This window comes from Pseudorca crassidens, chromosome 16, assembly GCF_039906515.1.
Source record: "Pseudorca crassidens isolate mPseCra1 chromosome 16, mPseCra1.hap1, whole genome shotgun sequence".
NCBI classification, from domain to species: Eukaryota; Metazoa; Chordata; class Mammalia; order Artiodactyla; family Delphinidae; genus Pseudorca; species Pseudorca crassidens.
This window is the reverse complement of record NC_090311.1, coordinates 10,162,270-10,183,106: the sequence shown is the minus strand read 5'-3', so window position 1 is coordinate 10,183,106 and position 20,837 is coordinate 10,162,270. Positions and strand designations below refer to the sequence as shown.

Below are 20,837 nucleotides of genomic sequence, written 5' to 3'. Positions count from 1 at the left end.
TCTATTTACAAGATAGCTTACATTGTAAAAAGCCGTAAGCTGCTCCTTCAGTCTCACAAGTATAGAAGATGGACCGTGGATTTGCATGGATGTGGAGAACCAGCAAGTCCTTCCCGCAGCCTGGCCAAGGGGAGCCCATTGGTGTAGATGGCCAGAGGGCTGCAGAATAATCTTCCTGAACACATGTGACTAAAGGCTGCTTTCCCTTTTTTAATTTTAATTTTTTTATTGAAGTATACTTGATTTACGATGTTATCTTTTTTTTTTTTGGCTGTGCCACGCAGCTTGTGGGTTGGTTCCCCGTCCAGGGATTGAACCCGGGTCAAGGCAGCGAAAGTGCCGAGTCCTAAGCACTGGACCACCAGGGAATTCCCGTGTTATCTTATTTTTTAAATCCCATTCTTTTGGGTGGGATTATAACCCTGTCCTGATAATAAATAGCACAGGAGATTGGCAAATGCACAACTAGGGCTGAGGCCACGCTTCAGTTGGCTGGTGAGACCCTCACTCTACCACTAATGGCCTCAAACAGAACAAAGATGCCACCTTCTCTTTTTTTCCCCCCAGGAGAAATATTTATTTATTATTTTATTTATTTATTTATTTGCGGTATGCTGGCCTCTCACTGTTGTGGCCTCTCCCGCTGCGGAGCACAGGCTCCGGACCCGCAGGCTCAGCGGCCATGGCTCACGGGCCCAGCCGCTCCGGGGCATGTGGGATCTTCCCGGACCGAGGCACAAACCCGTGTCCCCTGCATCGGCAGGCGGACTCTCAACCACTGGGCCACCAGGGAAGCCCGAGAAATATTTATTTTATTCTGAACTGAAAAGTTGAGTTCTGGCCAAGGACGGCACTTTTTAACCACCAACAGCCCCAGAAGGTTCTGAGAGCGTGGCTGAAGTTCAGAAGCCGGATTGTTTTTGTCTCCTTTTCCTGGTGTTGAGGCTGGCAAGCAAATATAATGAAGCCGTAACAGTCACAGATTCACATTTGTTAAGAGGCCAAAAAAGCCCTTTCCCTCTTCAGATTCTGGGTGGCATGGAAATAAGTAAAATTATTTTGAAAGTTTGTTCAAGTTGTCTTTTTGAGATTTTGAAGCAAATTCTACATCATGAGGAAGGCAGCCTAAAAGATTTCAAGGTGCCCAGTATCCAGACCTTCTGACTATCTCCCCTCTCAATACCTCCCAGCCTTAGAACAGCTGCCCGTTTGCAGAGCTCCCTCTGATGCCATTCATGTGCTCCTCTGGGAGCGGATGGGGCCCAGAAAGGAACATGGACTCCCCTGGGGTCCCAGGGAGCAACTGAGCCAGGACTTGAACCAGCCTCTTCTGATTTTCCATTGGACCCACCTGTTGCAGGTACTGCTGGTGGCGACAACCCCTCTGACAAGACACCGTTTGTAGCAAAGAACAGACCTCCCCAGCTCTGTCTTCTTTCCGCACAATCGCACCACACAGCATGCGTCGGCACCTCCGAACACGGGAAACCATTTGGTAAGACACAAGTATTAAAAAAATAAGCTGCGTGACATTTATTTTGTCTTGTTAACATTAATATCTGTAGAAACATTTTTATTGTCAGTATAAAAATTAACAGGCTTTATTAAATACTTTCTCCAATTTCATAGCACGTTAAAAATCAGTGTCATCTCCATTCATGCTGCATGGCTACAGCAGAGTGAGTAGGTGTTTCGAAAGCAAAACACAGCACTTTCATATAGAATGGACAGCGTGGCAGTATTCTGACGTTGGCATTACGTGGGATTCTTTTGGTGAGGTCCTGCTAGGCGGAAGCAATTCCTTAAAAAGGTGGAAGGATCCCCCAAACTATCAGCAGAACAACTCGGTGTTTCCATTTTCTTCGATGGGACATGAAGATTCTAAAAGGCTTCTCTGTCGCCAATGAATCTGGAAGCCATTATGAAGATTCGCCGAAGAATACAGGCTAATCTGATCAACGTGCAACTCAGGGGCAGAAGGCCAGCTGCCGGAGAGCAGAACACTCTGCTAGCATCTCGACGAAGGTCCCTCCTTGAGGAATGGACTAAGGCATCTTTTTAAGAGAACGGTGGTACCATTTGTCTTGGCGAGCCCAGTTAAACGTTTATGGGCCCAAAGACAGAGCTGCACCAAAACAAAACGCCTTCTTATTAACGAGTTCTTTTTAACATGGGCATTTAGGTGGTTTAAGAACAATCATCTGACAGCAGAGTTGAAACACAAATAAATCAAAACTTCATTTTCCCCAAATCAGTCCTAGTTTGTGAATATTTCTTTTCAAAGGATCTAATAACTAGTTAAGTCCAAGCAAAAGGTTAGCTAGTCTGATGCGCTGCCGGCATAGAAATGTCACTTAAATTACCAAAAAAAGCCAAAAAAACTATAAACAATTGTTTTGTATATTACCAATTCATTAATAAATTAATGTTACACCATTTTCCCTGAAAGCAAAAGTACTTTTCCACCTCTGCTCGGTGAAAATTAAGAAATTCTGTGTAAGAACAGCATTTAGCAAATAGCTATTTAAAAAAAAAAGAGAGAGACCAATTCTCTAGGTGCATTGGGACATCCATTTAAAATCAATACAAAAAATAATTCCTTGTAAATATATAATATATATTTATACATAATTTGAATATATTTACATACAGCCAGCACCTATATACTGCAATTGTGCTCTATAAGTATGTGCTGACATATATTTTCTCCATTTATTACAAAATTCACAAGAAATGCAGAATGCATGTTTGCCTTGAGTCTGGCTGGTCCACAGCCAGTACCCACAGTGGGTCATCAGAACGTTATGGCCCATGGCAGTCCACTGCCCCAGAAACATTCTTCTTCTCCTGGTGAAGATTACAAATTCTTTACACGTGTGCTGATTACTTTTCCAATTATTTACTCCTCTGATGCATATACACACACAAGCCAAGACAACAGGCTCCCAGAGGCAGGGCCTCCCTGCTCAGTACAGCTAGGTTCCTGGTGCCGCCCTGTTTGCGGACGGGGGACAAGCCCATTCATGTTTTAACACTGCCGTTTCTATGTGGATACTGAGGAAGACAGGGTTCGTAAGGCATGGGGTCCGGAGAGAAAACAGAATCATCTCCCGAAGAGCAAGAACTCCTTGTGTCAGGGTAACTAGGTGAATACTGTTCAAGAGGCTGACTGAGGTCCAAGTATTCCTGAAAGAAGGGAAGAGAGACGTTTTATTTCATCTCGGGTCAGGATAACAAGGTGAATACGGTTCGAGAGGCTGACTGAGGTCCAAGTATTCCTGAAAGAAGCGAAGAGAAGACTTTTATTTCAAACGCAGGCTCTTGAGACGTTGATATGGGAGTTGGGACAACATGGGGGCACCCCCAGCAGGTTGAGACCTGCCCACCCCGGCTTCCACAAAGACCACCTTGAGACCCCAACTTTATCTCCTCTAGGCTGCCCTTCACTTTTCTTCTCAAGCCATCTCAAATGAACTATCGGCAAGTAGGGAATGTTAACACCCAGCTGAGCAGTCACCTCGACGGGCACAGACCCAAGGACCTGCTTGTTAGACCACACGGTTCAAATCCGCACCCAGCAAAATGGAAAAAACAGAAGATGTTGTGGATGCCCGGGACCCCTTTCCATAGCCGAGACCATGAATATTTATTTCACGAATTACATTTTACTATTGTAGTTTCCAGGATAATTTAAGGGGAATATGTCTTCATTCAGCAGGTAATTTCACAGATGCAATTCATTACTCTCAGAAGCTCTCTGAGTTGAAAATGTAAACAGGTTCAAAAAAGGCTTGGATATACTTGTGTTTGTTACACCCACAATGGACTGCTGGAGAACAGTTTAGGAAAATGCAGGTTGCGTTTTAACGTTTTGAAGGTTTGAAATTCAAAAAGGGCTCTTCTGCTCCCCGAAGTATCCATCGGTGTTGCTGTCAGAAAGCCCACCCGATGGCCCCCAGATAACATTGCTTCCGACTTGAGACAAGGAGAGAGCTTACTGCCTGCTCTTGTGTGGCCCGTGAGCTAAGAACGGTTTTTTAACATTTTGAAATGGTTGGGAAAAAAATCAAAAGAAGAATAACATCTCATTGTATTAAAACTATGTAAAATAACAAAATTCACATTAAATTTAAATTTTAGGGTCCATCCAGTTTTATCTAAGCACAGACATATTCATTTACACATCGTCCGTGGCTGCTTTCCTGCTACAATGGCAGAGTTGAGTGGTTGCTACAGAAACCCACAAAGAAACCCATAAAGCTGAAAGTTGACTGTCTGGCCCTTGACAGCAAAGGTCTGCAAAGTATGAAAAGATTTCTAAACTGGGGAGCTTCTGGGCATCACTGCCTCAACTGGGCTAGCATGTTGGGGTGCTTCTGCTCACACCCCCAAAAGCCAAGGAGAATACTATGACACATGGTTTTGCTGAAGGGGGGCAAAAAGTGCAGACCACAGCACAACCAGCCTCAGTGTTATCAGAAAAGAGCCCACAGAATGTTGGCGACTATACATTTTAAAAGACAAAAAAAAAAAAAAAAAAACAACAAAACCCAAACCACCCCTGTAATTCATCACCAGGTTTGGCAAGAAAAAGAGTCCCCATCCAGGAATGGGGGATGTGTCAGTTCCAACAACATCAGGAGGAACTGCACAACTGGAAACAAACACGCCCACCACATCAAAAGAGAACTTTTTTGCTTACAATGATAAAAATGAAATTTTGTCCTAAATGGAACCAATTTTCTCCAGCATATGGTAATGATTTTCAGAAGGAAAGAAACTTCGATTTTTATATCCGTTAGACAATATGGCATTCTGCTTTTTAATTTTAGGATGCTAGATGTAAATTTCAGGGTGAAAATGGGCCCACTTTTAATGTAAATATATAAATAAACAGCATAGAGCACGGACACAGGATCATTAAAATGGAACTTTAGTGCTTTCCCAGTTTCTAACTGAAGCCATAAACGTTCAGATCTGATAGGGAAAAAAAGAAAAAAAACTACGGGTATCAGTGGATTCCAAGTCTAGGGTTAAAGGAACTTATACTAGAAACAACAATTTTGGCAGGAGAAGAAAGTTGGTGTTTTTTTTTTTTTCCCCCTTGAACTGTTCCTTTCAACTTCTGAAGGTCAGCTGTATTCATTTAAATGCAATCTCTCCCTCTATCAGCTACAGTCAGACGCACAGATAATATTGCTGGCTTGAGGCTTCAAATCACAATATTTGATTATTTTTTTAAAAAATCAGTCTGAAACTATTAAGTGCATTATTTTAAAATAAAGGTATTCTTTTCCTTCTAAAATATTTAGGCAATTTTAACCTTTTTTTGCTGTTATTAAGACAATTGTAGGGTTTTTCTCCCCCCCCCCCCACTGTTTGGAGGAACACTATTCTACATCCTCATTAAATATCTCTAATTCATTCACTAATAAGTTCTCCCTATCGTGGGGTTTTTCTGGCCTTGATGGGTTTATCATCTTTCCTGCTCAGACCACTTTGTTCCCACAACCAGAGATGACTCTCTCCTTATGGTGAAGCAGCCACTGACATGGCCGAGTTTGGACAATGAGTGAGAAAAAAGGGTTTCTTTTGTTGGTATAGATTATAAATATTTTCTAGAAAATAAATATTTTAACAAAAGGTATGAATTTTCACTTAAAGATCCTGTAAGTCACTCATTAAAGGAAACTCTGTGTACATTTACGCTGTGACCAGGCAGGGTCACATCATTATACAGAAGCTGGAACGTGTCATGTAGAAGCTGGAATGGCACAACTTCAATGCATCCCATCAAGCTCATCAGTAATGGACCATCAGCAGCCCTCACCCTAATGACCAGGGCAAGGAATCCAACCAGCACAGAAACCCCAGCTCCTTCCCACGCAAACCCAAACACTGCAGTCGGCCATTTCTTTCCTCTCCCCATCCCCCTACATATACGCACCCTGGACCCACCACCCACATGCCACAGTGAGGGGCAGCCTCAGGTGGGGTCCTCTGTCTCTGGTTTTGTGAGACAGAACTCTCAAGATGTAGTTCTGAGAAAAGTCAGGATTTGGGAGGAACACTTAGGTTCACTCTGTCTGACCCCTGTGGAACAAGGATAAACTATACCCCAGAGTCCAACAGGGAAGGCTACATTTCAAAAACTGTGCTGGTCTCCCAAGCAAGGACCCTGGGCTTCTGGAAGGAGGTTCTTACCTCGTTGGTTGTGAGTGTGAGAATTCGATCCAAGTCTTCTACCAACTGCTTGAAGGTGGGTCTCTGTGAGGGCACCGCATGCCAACAGTCTCTCATCATCATATACCTGGAAGAGATGGGTTTCCTTGGTGAATTAAATCCCTAAATACTAGGGGGCATGGCTATAAGCCAGTCTTAATAGTCAATATGGAGAGATGTCCTCAATTACGAAAATGTGTCAGAAGTTCCCTAGCAGCTAAATTAGGGGGTGGGATCCACTTTGCCAAAAGAGGCACTGCTTGATTCCTCTGAAAGGCACTTGGATTTACAAAAACATCACGTTCACCAAAACGTTTTAGGAAGGTATATGTGCCATCAAAAGAGACACTTCCATGAGTTTTCACGGCTGACTTCTGGTATCCCTGTGGCAGTGACTTATAATAGGGTATCACATTTCCACGGCACTTTTGCACACTGTGGGAAGAGCCCTAGAGGAGCAGGCGGGAATCCGGTCTTCCCTCCCCACACACCCCTGCCTGGACCAAAGCTGCTCTACTGTTATCTGCCTGACACTCTGAACAAAGGTTCCTCAGTTTTAAAAAACTGAAGTTTGAAAACTACAACTTTAAGGCAAGGTTCTTATGAATTAATCTGCTGTCACTGGGCTGTGCCTTCACTTCCTGATTAACTCTTGGACAGGCCTAGGTTCCCAGGCCTTATCTTGAGGATGGGTTCCGACAGACCCTCTAAGGCAGCAAAAGCACCAGGAATGACAAGGAACACAATAAAACGCAAGAGGGAGGGGATATGGGGATATATGTTTATGTATAGCTGATTCACTCTGTTATAAAGCAGAAACTAACACACCATTGTAAAGCAATTATACTCCAATAAAGATGTTAAAATAAATAAATAAATAAATAAATGCCTTTATATAACATACTATAAAATGTGGCCATTCATCAGATGTCCACTGTACACCGAAAAGCACTCATGGGATGACTGATATAAAATCCCGTGAAACGATACCCAAGAGACCGCGGTCTCTGGGACAATCCCTCTTCTTAGTCAATTCTGAGGGTTGGAAGGAGAGACTCCTTTATAAAGCACTGACGTTACTGTGCAAGACCCACGTCACCAACACAGTGTAATTCCACTTAAAGTGCGGGGTAGGTTTTGCTAGAAACCAGCTCATGGTTTTAGAGTCAGATCGGGTACTCTAAGGATGGCACCTGGACAAGTTTTTAATTCTCTGCACTAAAATATGGGTAAAATAGAGGTAACCAGATGCTAGTTCATTCGCCCTGAGGAATGTGGTTGAGGTCCATCTATAATAGCAATTTTCAATGGTCACAAAGAGGCTGCAGAAGCACCCATTCTCCACTACTCGCCGTGCAGGGGCCAGGCACAGCCCATGAGGAAAGGGGGCGGCCCCAGGGCTTTTGAGCTTGTGTATGTGGGAAGCCTGATGTACCTTCCTGTCACTCTGACAACAGCAAGGCACAGTACAGTGGCCCAGGAAGATCACCGGGCTCGCTGTGTGAAGTCAGGAGCCCTCGGCCGGGCAGCCCGACACCCTCTGTGGTTTAAAGCTCGTTCCATACACCTCAGAAGGATGCTCTTTCTTTTGGACAGTCAGGGCTGTCCATGGAGCTCTCTATCTCAGTTCCAGGATTGGGCCCAGAAAGTTTCAGCAATTCTTCTTCTTAGGACATGTTTAAAAAACCAGGGGCCTTAGAAAACCAAAGCATCCAGGAGAAGCATCACTGGCGGGCAGGGGCTCCTGGGGCATCGGGAGAGACGACGGCCCTTACAGTTCATTGGTGCAGTTTGCCGGCTTATCCATCCTGTGCCCTTCCTTAAGCAGCTTAAAAAGTTCCTCCACGGGAATCCCTGGGTAGGGCGAGCCCCCTAAAGTGAAGATCTCCCACATTAACACCCCGAAGGACCAGCTGCAAAGAAGGGAGAAAGCGGCATTAGTAATCCGTCTGAATCACAGAAACCTAATCACGCCCAGTTAAGAAGATAAACGCCCACTTACTTCTTACATTCAAAGACAACTGACCGGGGCCCTCCTACAGTTCATCCAACTTGCCCCTTCCTGCCCCCAAAGAGCATCCCCGGACGACAACGAGAGGCTATTCTGATGGAATTTTCCATCAACAGACAAGTGATACGTAAACCACCACTCTTTTGGGGGGCAGAGGGGAAGGTGGAGATTGGGGTTTTTTTTCCTCCTTCCATCATTCTCAAATAAAACTCTGTCTTAAGGCAAGTGTTATAAACATGAACTTCGAAACTGCAAAGCCCTTTATGCTCCTGTCCAGCTCTGCCGCCGGCCTATGTGCCTGTAGGGCTGTGACCTACAGTATGAGCAGTTGACAGAATAAGGCCAGCATGCTAATTCTGAGAGGTAACAGCTGCCCAAGGTGGCCAGTGGACCATCTGAGGGCACAGAAGTTTTCCGACTTACTAAGGTCATGAAGGGAGTTAGCGCCGGGCTGGGATTAGGATGGAGGAGCCCTGTGCCCCAGACAAACTTCATACGAAAGAAAGTGAAAACATCTCACGGGGCACAATTTATACCTGACCGTGCAGAGACACACAGTTGGATCCGGAGCCTTGTTCAAGAGACTCACAGTTCCTGAGCTGATCAGGCCGAGAATCCTGCATCTATCTATGTCACTGGAAATACACCCTCACTGATTCTGTTGAGTTTCAGAAATGAAACCGCCTTTGGTTTTGTGCAGAGCGAGAAGAGCAGCACAATCCAGGCAGTGTGCTCACTGCAGAACTGGGAATCGTAACACTTTCCTTCTAGGACTGCTGAAGAGGACCAGTGGCTATAGCATGGGATCCATGCCTGCCCCAGAAATCTTCCCACCCACACAAACAAGAATAGCTCAACTGATTTTTTAATTCATAGGAACTTGCAAAAAATAGAACAGAGAGAGATCCTCTGTACCTTTCACCCAGTTTCTCACAATGGTAACATCTTTCGACCACATTTCCAAAGCTGGAATTCGAAAATACCAGTTGGAGCCTGGCCCTAATAATAGCTTTAAGTGTATCACAATAGAAATACTGTATAGTTTGCACTCTATTTCTGTAACATTATCAAGGATGCTACGACGAGATCAGAATTTTTTCAAAGGATAAACAGGGAGCGGGCCCTGTCGAGATCATCCTAGTGGACCGTGTCCCAACCAGCTTTCCCCTATGAGGACAAACCTAGGACGGGGAAAACATGACAAACTACTCTCAAGTAGGAAAAGTTTAAGGGCGCGAAGAACATGCCAACAGCTTGGCAAATTAGATAGCAGCTTTGTACTTGCACATCCGTGAATTAGTTCAAGGGGGAGAACTTCCGCTCTGGCAGGAGCAGGTTAGCGGTTCCACCTCCTGTGCGCTTTGAAGCCGGGCAGATTAGTAACAGAGCATTGGTTACCAGCCTACCATAAAATCCATCCTTTCTAAGGCCAGCTCCTGCACTTTCTCTGCATGTGTGAAATGCAGCAGGGACCAAAGAATGAAGGAAGGCAAAGAATGTACGAGGTTTTTACAGCTCAGCCCGAGGGAAAAGGCAGAGACAAGGGAATTACTTACACATCACTCTGATGGGTGTACACTCTATCGAAAAGGGCTTCGGGAGCCATCCACTTGACTGGAAGTCGGCCCTGCAAGTGTAGAAGAAATGTAAAAACCAATATATTAAAACCGATTCATTTTAGCAGGTTCAACCGGGCTGTGCCCTGTTTATCTTAAGAGCTGACACTCTAATGGTTTTTGCTGGACAGTCATTAGCGCAGAAATAAGCTCCAACTGGGACTACACAGAGCGTGAGAGATGCACAGATTTGGACGCGTGAATAAAATGTCGTGTCCTTGGGTTCTCATCATCATCTATCTCCCTAGCAGGCCCTGACCAACTCCTAGGTGAAAATTAACCCAGAAACTCCCAGGCTCTAACCTTTGCTAGGAAAGGTCTTGACAAGGAGCCTTACGAAGGTTCTTGCTGCTGACTACTCCGTATATAAGACTGGTTCACATTTACCAAGAGTATCTTAACTGTAGTCTAAACTTGCTTACTGAGAAGTTCATAAAGAGTAAGGCAGAAGAACAGGAGTAAAAAGGCATTGGTCCTTCTAGCTCTGAGCAACATCTCTCACCTGGAACATCCCGCGCCACCTCTCCACCCCTTCCCACTTCATCACTGCCACAACTTACGTTTGTGGTCTTTTTGTAGTAGTCTATATTGTTGATATCTCTGGCCAGTCCGAAGTCAGCTATTTTCATCACATTGTTTTCTGTTACCAAAACATTTCTGGCAGCTAAATCTCGATGAATGCACTGAAATCGACAAAGAACGCATTTCAAAATGCTACAAGAATAAAAAGGTAACATACGTGCTTCTTATAATGCAGAGAGAAAATACATCTTACATCAAAAATTGGTATTTCTTTTCTAATTAAAATAAAAGAACAAGGCCCCAACTATTTCAAAGAGCAAAGGTAGATAAGGAAACACATGCCCTTTTATCTGCAGCTGACTGGTATCCTTCGTATTATGAACAGCTAAATGACCTCTTTTTTTTTTTTTTTCTTTTTTTTGCGGTACGTGGGCCTCTCACTGCTGTGGCCTCTCCCGTTGCGGAGCACAGGCTCCGGACGCGCAGGCTCAGCGGCCATGGCTCACGGGCCCAGCCGCTCCACGGCATGTGGGATCTTCCCGGACCGGGGCACGAACCCGCGCCCCCTGCATCGGCAGGCGGACTCTCAACCACTGCGCCACCAGGGAAGCCCTAAATGACCTCTTTTAATGCCACAATTATTCCCCCTCTGCAGTTCTGGACACTTCTGCTTTCTTGCTCATTTTTGAAATTGTCCCCCCGCTGAGTTCTAAACCCATCCCTTCTCTTAGCTCACTCTTTCTCTCTCCCCGATCCCTCAGATTCCTTGGCTTTAGCTTCTCTCTCCCTCAAAATAGAGGACCTGTCCCATTACTTTTGTATATTTCCACATATCCACATGGCTTCCATTCTTAGATACATACAGAAGATCTGCAAATCCCTATCTCTAACCTGACCTCTCTCCTGGGATCCAGATTCTCATTTTCAATAGGACATTTCCACATTGACATCCCTTTGGCACCTTTAAATTCAAGGTCTCTACTCTATTCTCATTTTCTTGGTCTTTTTCGTATACACCTGAGATATATACAGCAGAATTCTTTACACACTCCTCCCAAGTTCTTTTGATTTCAACCCCCAAATGCCTCTCCAATTTGTCCACCCGGCTCCGTTCCCACTGCTAAGCCCTTAGTTCAGGGTCTCATCACCCTTCCAACAGGTCTCCGTGTTCAAACTCAGCACTATTGCATCTTCTCTGCTTCCCTCAAATTATGTTTCTCAAGGAGCTGATCACATCTGTTCCAGGCTTATATGAAGGCCAATGCCTGTCTATTCATATTCTCTGTCCAGTTCTCACCCAACACCTGGTCCCCACACGGGGCCCAACCTGTGTCTGCCACAAACACGGGGGCCAGATGCTGAGATGCTCGCTACAGGGCAGCTGATTTATGGTTCCGATACTAACTCTTTGGTCTCAGAAAGCTCTAGTCATTATAACTTCTATGTTCCCTTTCTACAAATGATACGTTTTTGTAAGCTGTTAAAAGTGTTTTAGCTGCACTTTAATACACCAAGATTTTACCAGGATACATGGTAATTAGGGTCCCAAATCATCACCTCCTAGTTTTGGAAATGGTAAGGTATAAAGAAGTGAACAAACATCCCTAACAAACATTTTTACACAGGTTCTAGGCAAAGGCTAACTATTATATTAAGGAGAGAGTCTTACCAACCGATCTGACACGGGTGAAATGGGGCTGATTTGACATTGATACTCCGCAACATGGCCCATTGAGAAAGGAGCAGACCAAACTCTCTCTGAAGAATAAATGCGGGATCATTTTTTTCTGCCCACCCTCCAACTATTCCTTGTTTTTAATCTGCTTCTGTGGCCCCCTGGATGGGCCAAGATCATTGAAGGGACGGCAGGAGAGCCCCACAGGCATGCCTGTGCCCGGCCAGAATGGAAGCAGGAAATGTGAGAGCTCCCAGAAGCTGCCCAGGGATCCAGCTGGGGCGGGAGCTGTGTTCCTGGTTTTGGAGGCCTCTTCAAATTGAACTTCCAAGCCCTGGGCCAAACTCTCCCAGTGGTGTGCTCCCCGCCGACACAACTCTGTGAGTCTGGCAAGCTGTGTGGTCAGAAGAATCTGACTCCCTGTGCGTGGGGCTCTGACCACACATAAGGGCTCAACTCAAGAGTCACTACGACGGCGACCCCCATTTTCTCCATGAGAGCCAGAACTCAGCACCAAACTTCCCGCATCCCAGGGTGCTAGGAAACACCAAAGCCCACCCTCTGGGCTGAACAAGAAGAGACTTGGAACCAATACCAAGAAAAAGAAAATAATCAAAGTCAAGCCAAATTCCCATCATCTGCAGAAATCTGAGTTATTCTCCAGTGCAAAGAGCTGACCATTTTACATAACTAGGGCTCTCGGACTGTTTGGTGTTCCATTTCTTCAATAAACAAAGGTCAACGGGTCGCTAAGGGAGGGAAAACTAACACCTCTATGACCCTGACAGTGTGCTGGGTGCCTCTGCACAGCTGATCACATTAAATTCCCATAGCAACCTATGAGATGGGTATTATTATAGCCATTTTACAGATGGGGAAGTTAGAGTTTCCTAAAAAAAGAAAAGCCAAACAAACAAAAACAAAAACAGCTGCTCAAGTTTAACACCTGGGAGGTTTAACTGGCCTTAGGATTTTGTAAAAAAAGAAAAATTAGTGTACTTTGCACTGAAAATAGAAAGGCTTCCATAACTGATAGAAGGCTCAAATCCCACATCACCTAATTGTATTACTGTACACATCATGGAGTTTCTTAACTTGTCGACCCCCAGCGTCCCCAGGTCGAGGGCAGGACTGCAGGTTCATCTCTACATTCCCAGCACAGAACCTGACCCAGTAAACGTCCATTGAGCTGAATTCCTAATTACACTCCATCAGCAATGAACCAGATGTCTCACCCAACAGTTCCTCAGGCGGGTCTCTAACAAACTTATCGCCATCCACTGGGAGGGAATGGGTGTGACGGGGCTGACCTGTCCCCTGCTTCTTCATTTTCCACTGTCAGGAATAAGCCCTCCATTTTTGGAAGCATGTTCCACTCAGGGGACCGTTCTTAAGATCTTGGTCTAGAACCTGCTTCAAACCTGTTCTAGGTCCTTAATTGCCGGTTGCCTTCAGCAAAGAGCTTTGGAAACACAACTACAAAGCCTTAGGAAACAGGACTCTGTCCCCTCTACCCCACCATGGGTTAGCAAACAAAGCCCCAACACAGGGCATCTCAATGGTCCTCTTCTCGGTCCAGGGAGGCAGGGAATACCTGAGAGCAGGATAGGTGGGTAGAGAACAAAAAGGCCAGGTCTGGGACCAGCCACTTTACTCTCCAGGCTGACGAGTCCCCAACTCAGAAATTAGGACGGTGACTCCCTCATACCTGGGCTCAAAGCTTTCCTGGCACTTCCAAACACTCCCCTGCATCCTCATCCATAAGATGGGGATTTAAACACACCTGTTTCTGTGTTGTTCTGGGGTTATGGACGGTACTGTATGTAAAATGCTTTTGCTCCATGCCTGGCAGGCATTAAGCTCTCACAAAGTGGTAGTGATTAGTAATAATGATTATTATTATTACAATACTATTAATAAGGGCATTTTCAGTTTGTCATTCTAAAATGTATCCTTTTCCCCATTTTGCCAAGTTCACCTGATTCTTGGTTCTCTCTCCACCACACCAAGCAGCTTCAAGGCAGGAAGGATCTCGTCCTCGGCGGTATGGGGGGGACCCACCACTGCTCCACAAGCCAGACTCCACCAGCTCCTTTCTCCTATTCCACCTTCCTGAGACTCCTCCCGGGGCCTCTGTGAACCACATTCTGGGTTCCCTCCTCCCTCTCTGACCCTCTCTGACCATGTCTCCTCCGTCTTTTCCTGTGCTTTCAGCCCATCTCTAGATTTGAGAGTTTTCTCAGGGTTTGACTCCAGGCTTCTGTTCCCCCTCTTCTCTGTCTCTCCCCAACCTCCCCACCCAAGGAGAACCCATCCATTCCCATGGCTTGAAACTACCCTTCCTTCACTGGCTCCGGCGTCTAGCCCAGCTTTCAGAGCTGAGCCTCAGCCCGCAGCTTCCCGGTCGACACCTGCCCTCGAGTGACCCTCAGACATGTTCAAAATGTACCTTGGATTTCCCGCCAGAACCTATTCCTGCCACCGCCCCATGCCCCCATCTTCCTCATCCCGATGAAGCTGCACCACCATCCAGTTTCCCAAGCTGGAAACCCAGGAGTCAGCCTTGATCCCTCCTCTTCTCCCTCCTATAGCTACTCAATCCCTTAGCTGTCCTGATAGCAAAATATATCCCAAAGCAACCTACCTCCCTCGTGTCTATCGGGGCCAATAAACCTCAGCCCAAACCATGGTCCCAGGAGCCAGCTTTACAGCTCAAACCTGATCAAAATCACTCCCCCTCGGTGGCTTCCCCAGAGCCCAGAGCACAGGGCAGAGTCAGATGCCCTAGAGGCTCCACACAGCCCGTCCCTCTGCGGGAGGGCTTGCCCTTCACCTCCCCTGCAACCTCCCAAGTCCCCCCTGCTCCTGACCTCACACCGTCGGTTTCCTCCACAGCACGGTTCTCAGCCTTTCACACACTTATTTTATGCCCACATTTATTGTTGATTTCACCTGCTGCCCCCCATAGTTCCTGCTCCAAGAGGCCAAGGACTGTGTCCATCCTGGTCACCTGACCCAGGATACCAGGCACCCGAATCAGGAACGCTCAGGAATATTCGTTGAAGGATTAATAAAATGACCAGGCCAGTCTCCCACCACTTTGGATTAGTAGCAGTGCCCTGCTGAGTCCAAAAAATCCTTCCTCCCTCTCCCACACCAGGAGGACAGAGGGCGACCAGGAACAGAGGCTCAGGACAGGCAGCCTGCGGACAGGCTGCCTCCGCAGGGTTTTATTTAGCAATAGTTCCAAGCTACAGAAAAGGCGAAAGAGAACAGCTATCCGGGTTTGCCAGATTCACTTGTTACGCCTCCTTGCTCCCTCTTTCTCTCTATACCCAGTCTCCCTGTACACACACACACACGCGCGCACACACACACACACACACACACACACGTTTTATGGCTGAACCACTTAAAAGTGAGCTGCAGACCTCATTAGCACATACCTCCCACCTTACACAAGACCTCTATCACCACCCCCAAATTTAACATTGAAACAGTCACATTATCTACTATCCTATCAATTTCACATTTCAATTGTTCATAAATGTCCTTTATAAAAGCGGCAGCCCCACCTCCCATCCAGAACACGATCCCTTCCGGGATCACACACGTACATTCAGTTGTCACGTCTCTTAAGCCTCCTTTAATCTGGAACCATCGCCCCAGCATTTTTTGTCTTTTGGGACACTGACATTTTGAAGCAATGTCTCGTCAAATGTCCCACATTCTAGATCTGACTGTTTTTTCCTGCCAAAGACTTGTCAGCTGGCAAAGTCCGCTGTGCACACGCACGTGTACACAGTCGCACAACCCTGTTTCGGTTTCCTAAAATCTATACTTTGGGACATCTTACAGGAAGAAAAAAGCTCTGAAAAATCTTCAACTCTGGACTCTCTTGAAAATAAAAAAACAAAAAACAGAACATGTGGTGGCTCTGGCCGTGTTCCCACATGGCTACAGACAGCAGGGGCTGAGGTGCAGCCACCGGTCCCCAAATCCCTACTCGGTGTGATGTGACAGGGGCTGCCTCACTCACTCATGTGACTGGCATGGCCAGGACCCAGCCCAGGCCACAAGGGGACAGACGGTCCACGCCCACCAGAGGCTCTTACTTCTTTGGGGACCAGAGGAATCCCTAATGCTGCATTAAGCTTCAGCGCGGTTAGGAGCTGACCCACCTCTGCCCCAGAAGGTAGGTCTGTACTTCCCCCCAGGCGTGGGCCAGGGAAGGGTGTCTTGGGCCGTCCAAAATACCCCAGGGGATATCTGGGCACCTGTCTAACTGCTTTCACAATAACTCAGATGTTTCAAGTCCACTGCGTGTGGCATGATCGGAATACAGGCGATTCACCTCAGGGGACCTGGCCAGCTTCTAACCGCAGAGGGTCACCCCGCCAACGAGACAAAATAAATCCAGCGGATACCCAGCACTCGATGTTACCGAAATATCCCTTCATTTGATCTTTGTTCTTAGACTATTTAACGTCATTTCAAACTCAAAACCATGAAGACAACACCCGAAGTCCACGTCCAAAGACTCAATAACCACGAAACAAATAAAGCCAAAAATTCCTCAGAATTAAAGGCAGCGCCCCCCCAACCCAACTGCCGTCCACCCGGAGAGCCGACTCCCCGGCAGACCACAGCCAGCCGTGCCTGCGAAAAGAGACTTCCCTTCTGCTCATCTCTGTGGTGTCACTGCTGGTTTACGAGGCTTTGGCTTTTAAAGAGTTCATTAAACCCCAATGTGGATAACGCAAGACATGGTCTCCAGGTCGTACAAGACAGGCGAGGGTTTGATTCAGCAAATGAGCACGTCCCAGTGGTCTGTTTTCTTCAAAGACATTTTTCACTGGAATCCACCCAACCAAGGAGAATGGGAAGGACTCACTTTTTGGGAAGCCAAGTACTCCATGCCCCGGGCCAGCTGGTAGGTGCATGACACCAAGTCCTTGAAGGTCATCTGCTCCTCGGGAACGCGGGTGATGTCATAGGAGTACTCCATCCCGGGCGGCCTCCGGGCTCGGAGGTATTCCCGGAGGTTGCCCTTTGAGGCGTATTCAACTATGACATAGAGCGGCCCTGTGGACGAGAACACAAGTTGGAGAGGCAGGGGAGCCCGGATCTGCCCTGGGGCAGCTCAGCAAAGGAGTTTTACTTATTACAACCCAGTGCTTTATCATTTTTTTAAAAAAATTGAAACATACAGAAAGCACACACAGAACACCTGCATTCTAATCTCCCCCAATGACAACCGACCCCTGGTCGAGATAGACTCAACAGTCTTTGAGAAATAAAACAGCGACACTACAGTGAGTGCCCTTTCCCTGTTTCGCCCAGCCTCTCACCTGCACCCTCCTGGAAAGCAACAGCTACCATAAATTGGGTCCTTGTAGTGCATTTTAACTATTTTACAGATACCTATGTTATCAATAAACAATGTATTATTTTTAATCACATGAATGAGTAATAAAGACATAGCTTTGCACCATTTTTCCCCCCACATATTACCTTTCTGGAAGCCAGTCAGGCTGATAAAAATAGACCTAGATCATTCCTTTTAACAGTTACATAGATTCTATCATATAAATACACCACATTTATTTCTCCATCCCCCTATGGGTTGTTTCCGGGTTTGGGCCATTGCAAACAGTGTGCAGTGAGCACTGCTATGCACGTCTCTGTATATATGCAATAATTTCCCCATGGTATAGACGAGCCTGTTTTTGAGTGTAAATGTTACCGGCACACAACGTGGCCCATTCACTTCTGTATTGTCTGTGGCAGCTTTCTCACTGCGGCAGCAGAGGTGGGTAGTTGTCACAAATTCGAAAATATTTATCATCACCCTTTACAGAAAAAGTCTCCCGACTCCTGGTATAGACCTCAAAGGGAAATTGCTGAGGCAAAGACAGGCATTTTCAAGTTTATTAATGATCATCAAACTGATTCGCAAAGTGCCACAGATCATCCACGAGAGAAGTCAGGGGTCTCGCTCCCCTGAGGAAGATAATGTGCCCCTTCCTATCTGTCTCCCCTCTTTCAGGCCACTCGTGGGAGCTCAGCCACCTGGTACCCATAACAAGACATGGGTTCCTCAATCCCCACTTTAAGGGAAGAACTTGTCAACCAAAATGCAGGATCTTATTTGGAGAAATCTCTCTTAGCACTTACAAAACGAAAACATAAGGAGGCTGCCTTTTCCAAAAACCGTCCAGGTTATACCCTAAAAACAGGAGGACGCTTTAGGCCTTCCCATCCAGAGTCGCCCAATGCCCACCTTCCCGCCCCCAGAACCCAGGCACAGTCATAACGTCTTCTTTGTGTTCGTGGCCAGGAACACTTCCTGACGGGTTTTGTTTTTTTGGGTTTTTTTGGCCACACCACATAGCTTGTGGGATTTTACTAATTTTTTTACTTATTTACTTTCATTTATTTATTTTTGGCTGTGTTGTGTCTTCGTTGCTGTGCGCGGGCTTTATCTAGTTGTGGTGAGCAGGGGCTGCTCTTCATTGCGGTGTGTGGGCTTCTCCTCACGGTAGCTTCTGTTGTTGCGGAGCACAGGCTCTAGGCGCGTGGACTTCAGTAGTTGTGGCACGTGGGCTCAGTAGTTGTGGCTCATGGGCTCTAGAGCGCAGGCTCAGTAGTTGTGGCACACAGGCTTAGTTGCTCCGCGCGGCATGTGGGATCTTCCCGGACCAGGGCTGGTGGATTCTTGGCAGGTGGATTCTTAACCACTGTGCCAGCAGGGAAGTCCCAGCTTGTGGGATCTTAGTTCCCTGACCAGGGATTGAACCCAGGCCCTAGGCAGTGAGAGTTCAGCGTCTTAACCACTGGACCACCAGGGAATTCCCCCTGAGGGGGTTTTTAAGGAAAACTTTAAACATGCACTTGAGAGGCCCTAGGAGCAGGATCTAAGAGTCCATCCATTTTTAAAACGACGCTGACATTGAACCCTGGGTTATGTGGATAAAAGCTCTTTCTCCTCCTACTCACCATCCTGAGTACAGGCTCCGAGGAGATTTATGATATTTTTGTGTTTCCCAATCATCTTCATCATCTCCATCTCTGACACCAGATCAGAAAGGTCCTTCTCTGTGGCATCATCTAGGAACATTAGGTAAATTACAGATCAGTTTCCTCTAACCCGTCGGTTGCCACCGTTAGCTGATGAAAATTTGGTTGAAGCAGTATGAAAGTCAATTTTAGAACCAGAAAAACTTTCCAAATCATCTTACTGGTGAAGCGGGAAGGGCCCAGCACTGCCCTGCTCCGTGTCGAATAGCTAATTTGGGGTCAATAGGGTCAAAAGTCAGAACAAATATATAGGCCTTAGATGCCAAGGCCAAATCTTTTCCAGCAAACCTCACAAATGAGGGGGCACTTTTCTCTATCGTGAAATAATTCCATCCTCTGGCAGACCTAAGGTACCTGAGAAAATCACATCAAAATTCATGGGGCCTGAAAGCAACTGTGAGGACTTCCGGGAAGGAAGAGGGAGAGGAGTTTGGGAGCATTTCACATCACTTCAGACTTTCTCTGCACCACGTGCTGCTAAGCTGAGCCCTCGCAGCCCACAGAGCATTCACAGCTGGATTCAGAGGACACCCTGTACTGAGGACAAAAGTGCGTGTGTGCACGCGCATCTTGAGGGGGCAAAGGTCCATGCCTTCTACGGGCTTCCAAAGGGGCTGGGATTCCCCTCCTAAAAAATTAAGGTTTTAAAAACCTCTGCTCCATAGTTTCAGCAAGAATGGCTTAGGTTCTGCATACACAGGCTCACAGTTAGCTTCCAAAAAGTGGCAAGATTCTTCTCCAGGTATCCCCCTTTGAGCTAATTCAATATGGGGAAATCTGGGCTTACTGTAAAAAATGAGGTAAGGGCATGGATAGAAGCCATGCTGCATAAAGCTTTTTAGCTTCACAAAAGGAAGAGCAACACAATTGCCTGGAGTGTAAAGTCCACGCAGACTCATGTGGAGGACTGAGCGCCTGCCCCTTGGATGAAGAGGCTCCACTGCGGTGACACTGTGGGGTCTCCTCTAAGCTCTGAGCCACCCACTGGCTGTAAACATGGCCACGTCATAAGGGCTCTGTGGCTAAGGTCCTTCTCCATCCTAAGGGAAGGCCAGCCTTGAAATAACCGGAGAAAGAAAACTCCCAGAACTCCTCCCCCTGAGCTCCGTAAACCGAATCAGAAGCTCTGTCCACAGAGACCGGGAGCCTGGGCCTTCCATATACTCGGCCCTGGTACACGGCCAGGGGCTGTCGGGGCGGCCGGTGGGAGCCCACAGCTCTCTGCACCTGCCACTCGGCAAGGCAAAGGCACAGGAGGCAGGCCCAGGCCATGCAGGATGCAGGCAGAGGGCTGGCTGCCTCTGTCGGTGGAGCTGAGACATGCAGGGTGGGAGAACATAGTCCTCCCAGGCATCGCACCCCGAAGTGGGGAGCAGCTCAAAACACCCTAGTATGCCTTGGGAGCCATTCAGATCCATAGCTAAAAAAACAAACAGAAAGAAAACACCCAACACCTTTCTGACTATTTCCACCTTGCTCCCTCCCCTCAGGGAGAGACGTTGTGACTATCCCACAAAAACCCATGAAAGAAAGAAAAAGCCACGCCCCCGGGGCATCCACAATGCGTGAGGCCCCCCCCATGTCCTGAGAACAGACCTCTCTCCTCCGGGACACGTGGGAAAAACTCAGCTTGGGGTGTCCTTTCTGAGATGCCTACAATGGGAATTATAAGGCAACCATTCCCTATAACTCCTCTCATGAAAGAACACTG

General features: G+C 46.8%; 1 protein-coding gene across 14 annotated transcripts in view; it reads right to left on the bottom strand.

Annotated features, from left to right (window-relative positions):
* Positions 1–1,509: 1,509 nt before the first annotated feature.
* The window catches only part of FGFR2 (fibroblast growth factor receptor 2), a 103,902-nt gene continuing 84,574 nt past the window's right edge, over positions 1,510–20,837 (bottom strand). For 11 of the 14 annotated variants that reach the window (XM_067709203.1, XM_067709205.1, XM_067709204.1 and 8 more), the window contains 7 exons: positions 19,046–19,156; positions 16,941–17,131; positions 10,410–10,532; positions 9,790–9,860; positions 7,998–8,135; positions 6,205–6,310; positions 1,510–3,186 (listed from right to left, as the gene is read on the bottom strand). In XM_067709203.1, coding sequence (XP_067565304.1) covers positions 3,022–3,186; positions 6,205–6,310; positions 7,998–8,135; positions 9,790–9,860; positions 10,410–10,532; positions 16,941–17,131; positions 19,046–19,156 — 905 coding nt within the window. In that variant the 3' untranslated portion in view covers positions 1,510–3,021. Of the gene's footprint in view, positions 3,279–6,204; positions 6,311–7,997; positions 8,136–9,789; positions 9,861–10,409; positions 10,533–16,940; positions 17,132–19,045; positions 19,157–20,837 lie in introns of all 14 variants that reach the window. The other 3 variants (XM_067709207.1, XM_067709208.1, XM_067709216.1) reach the window with 1 other exon arrangement.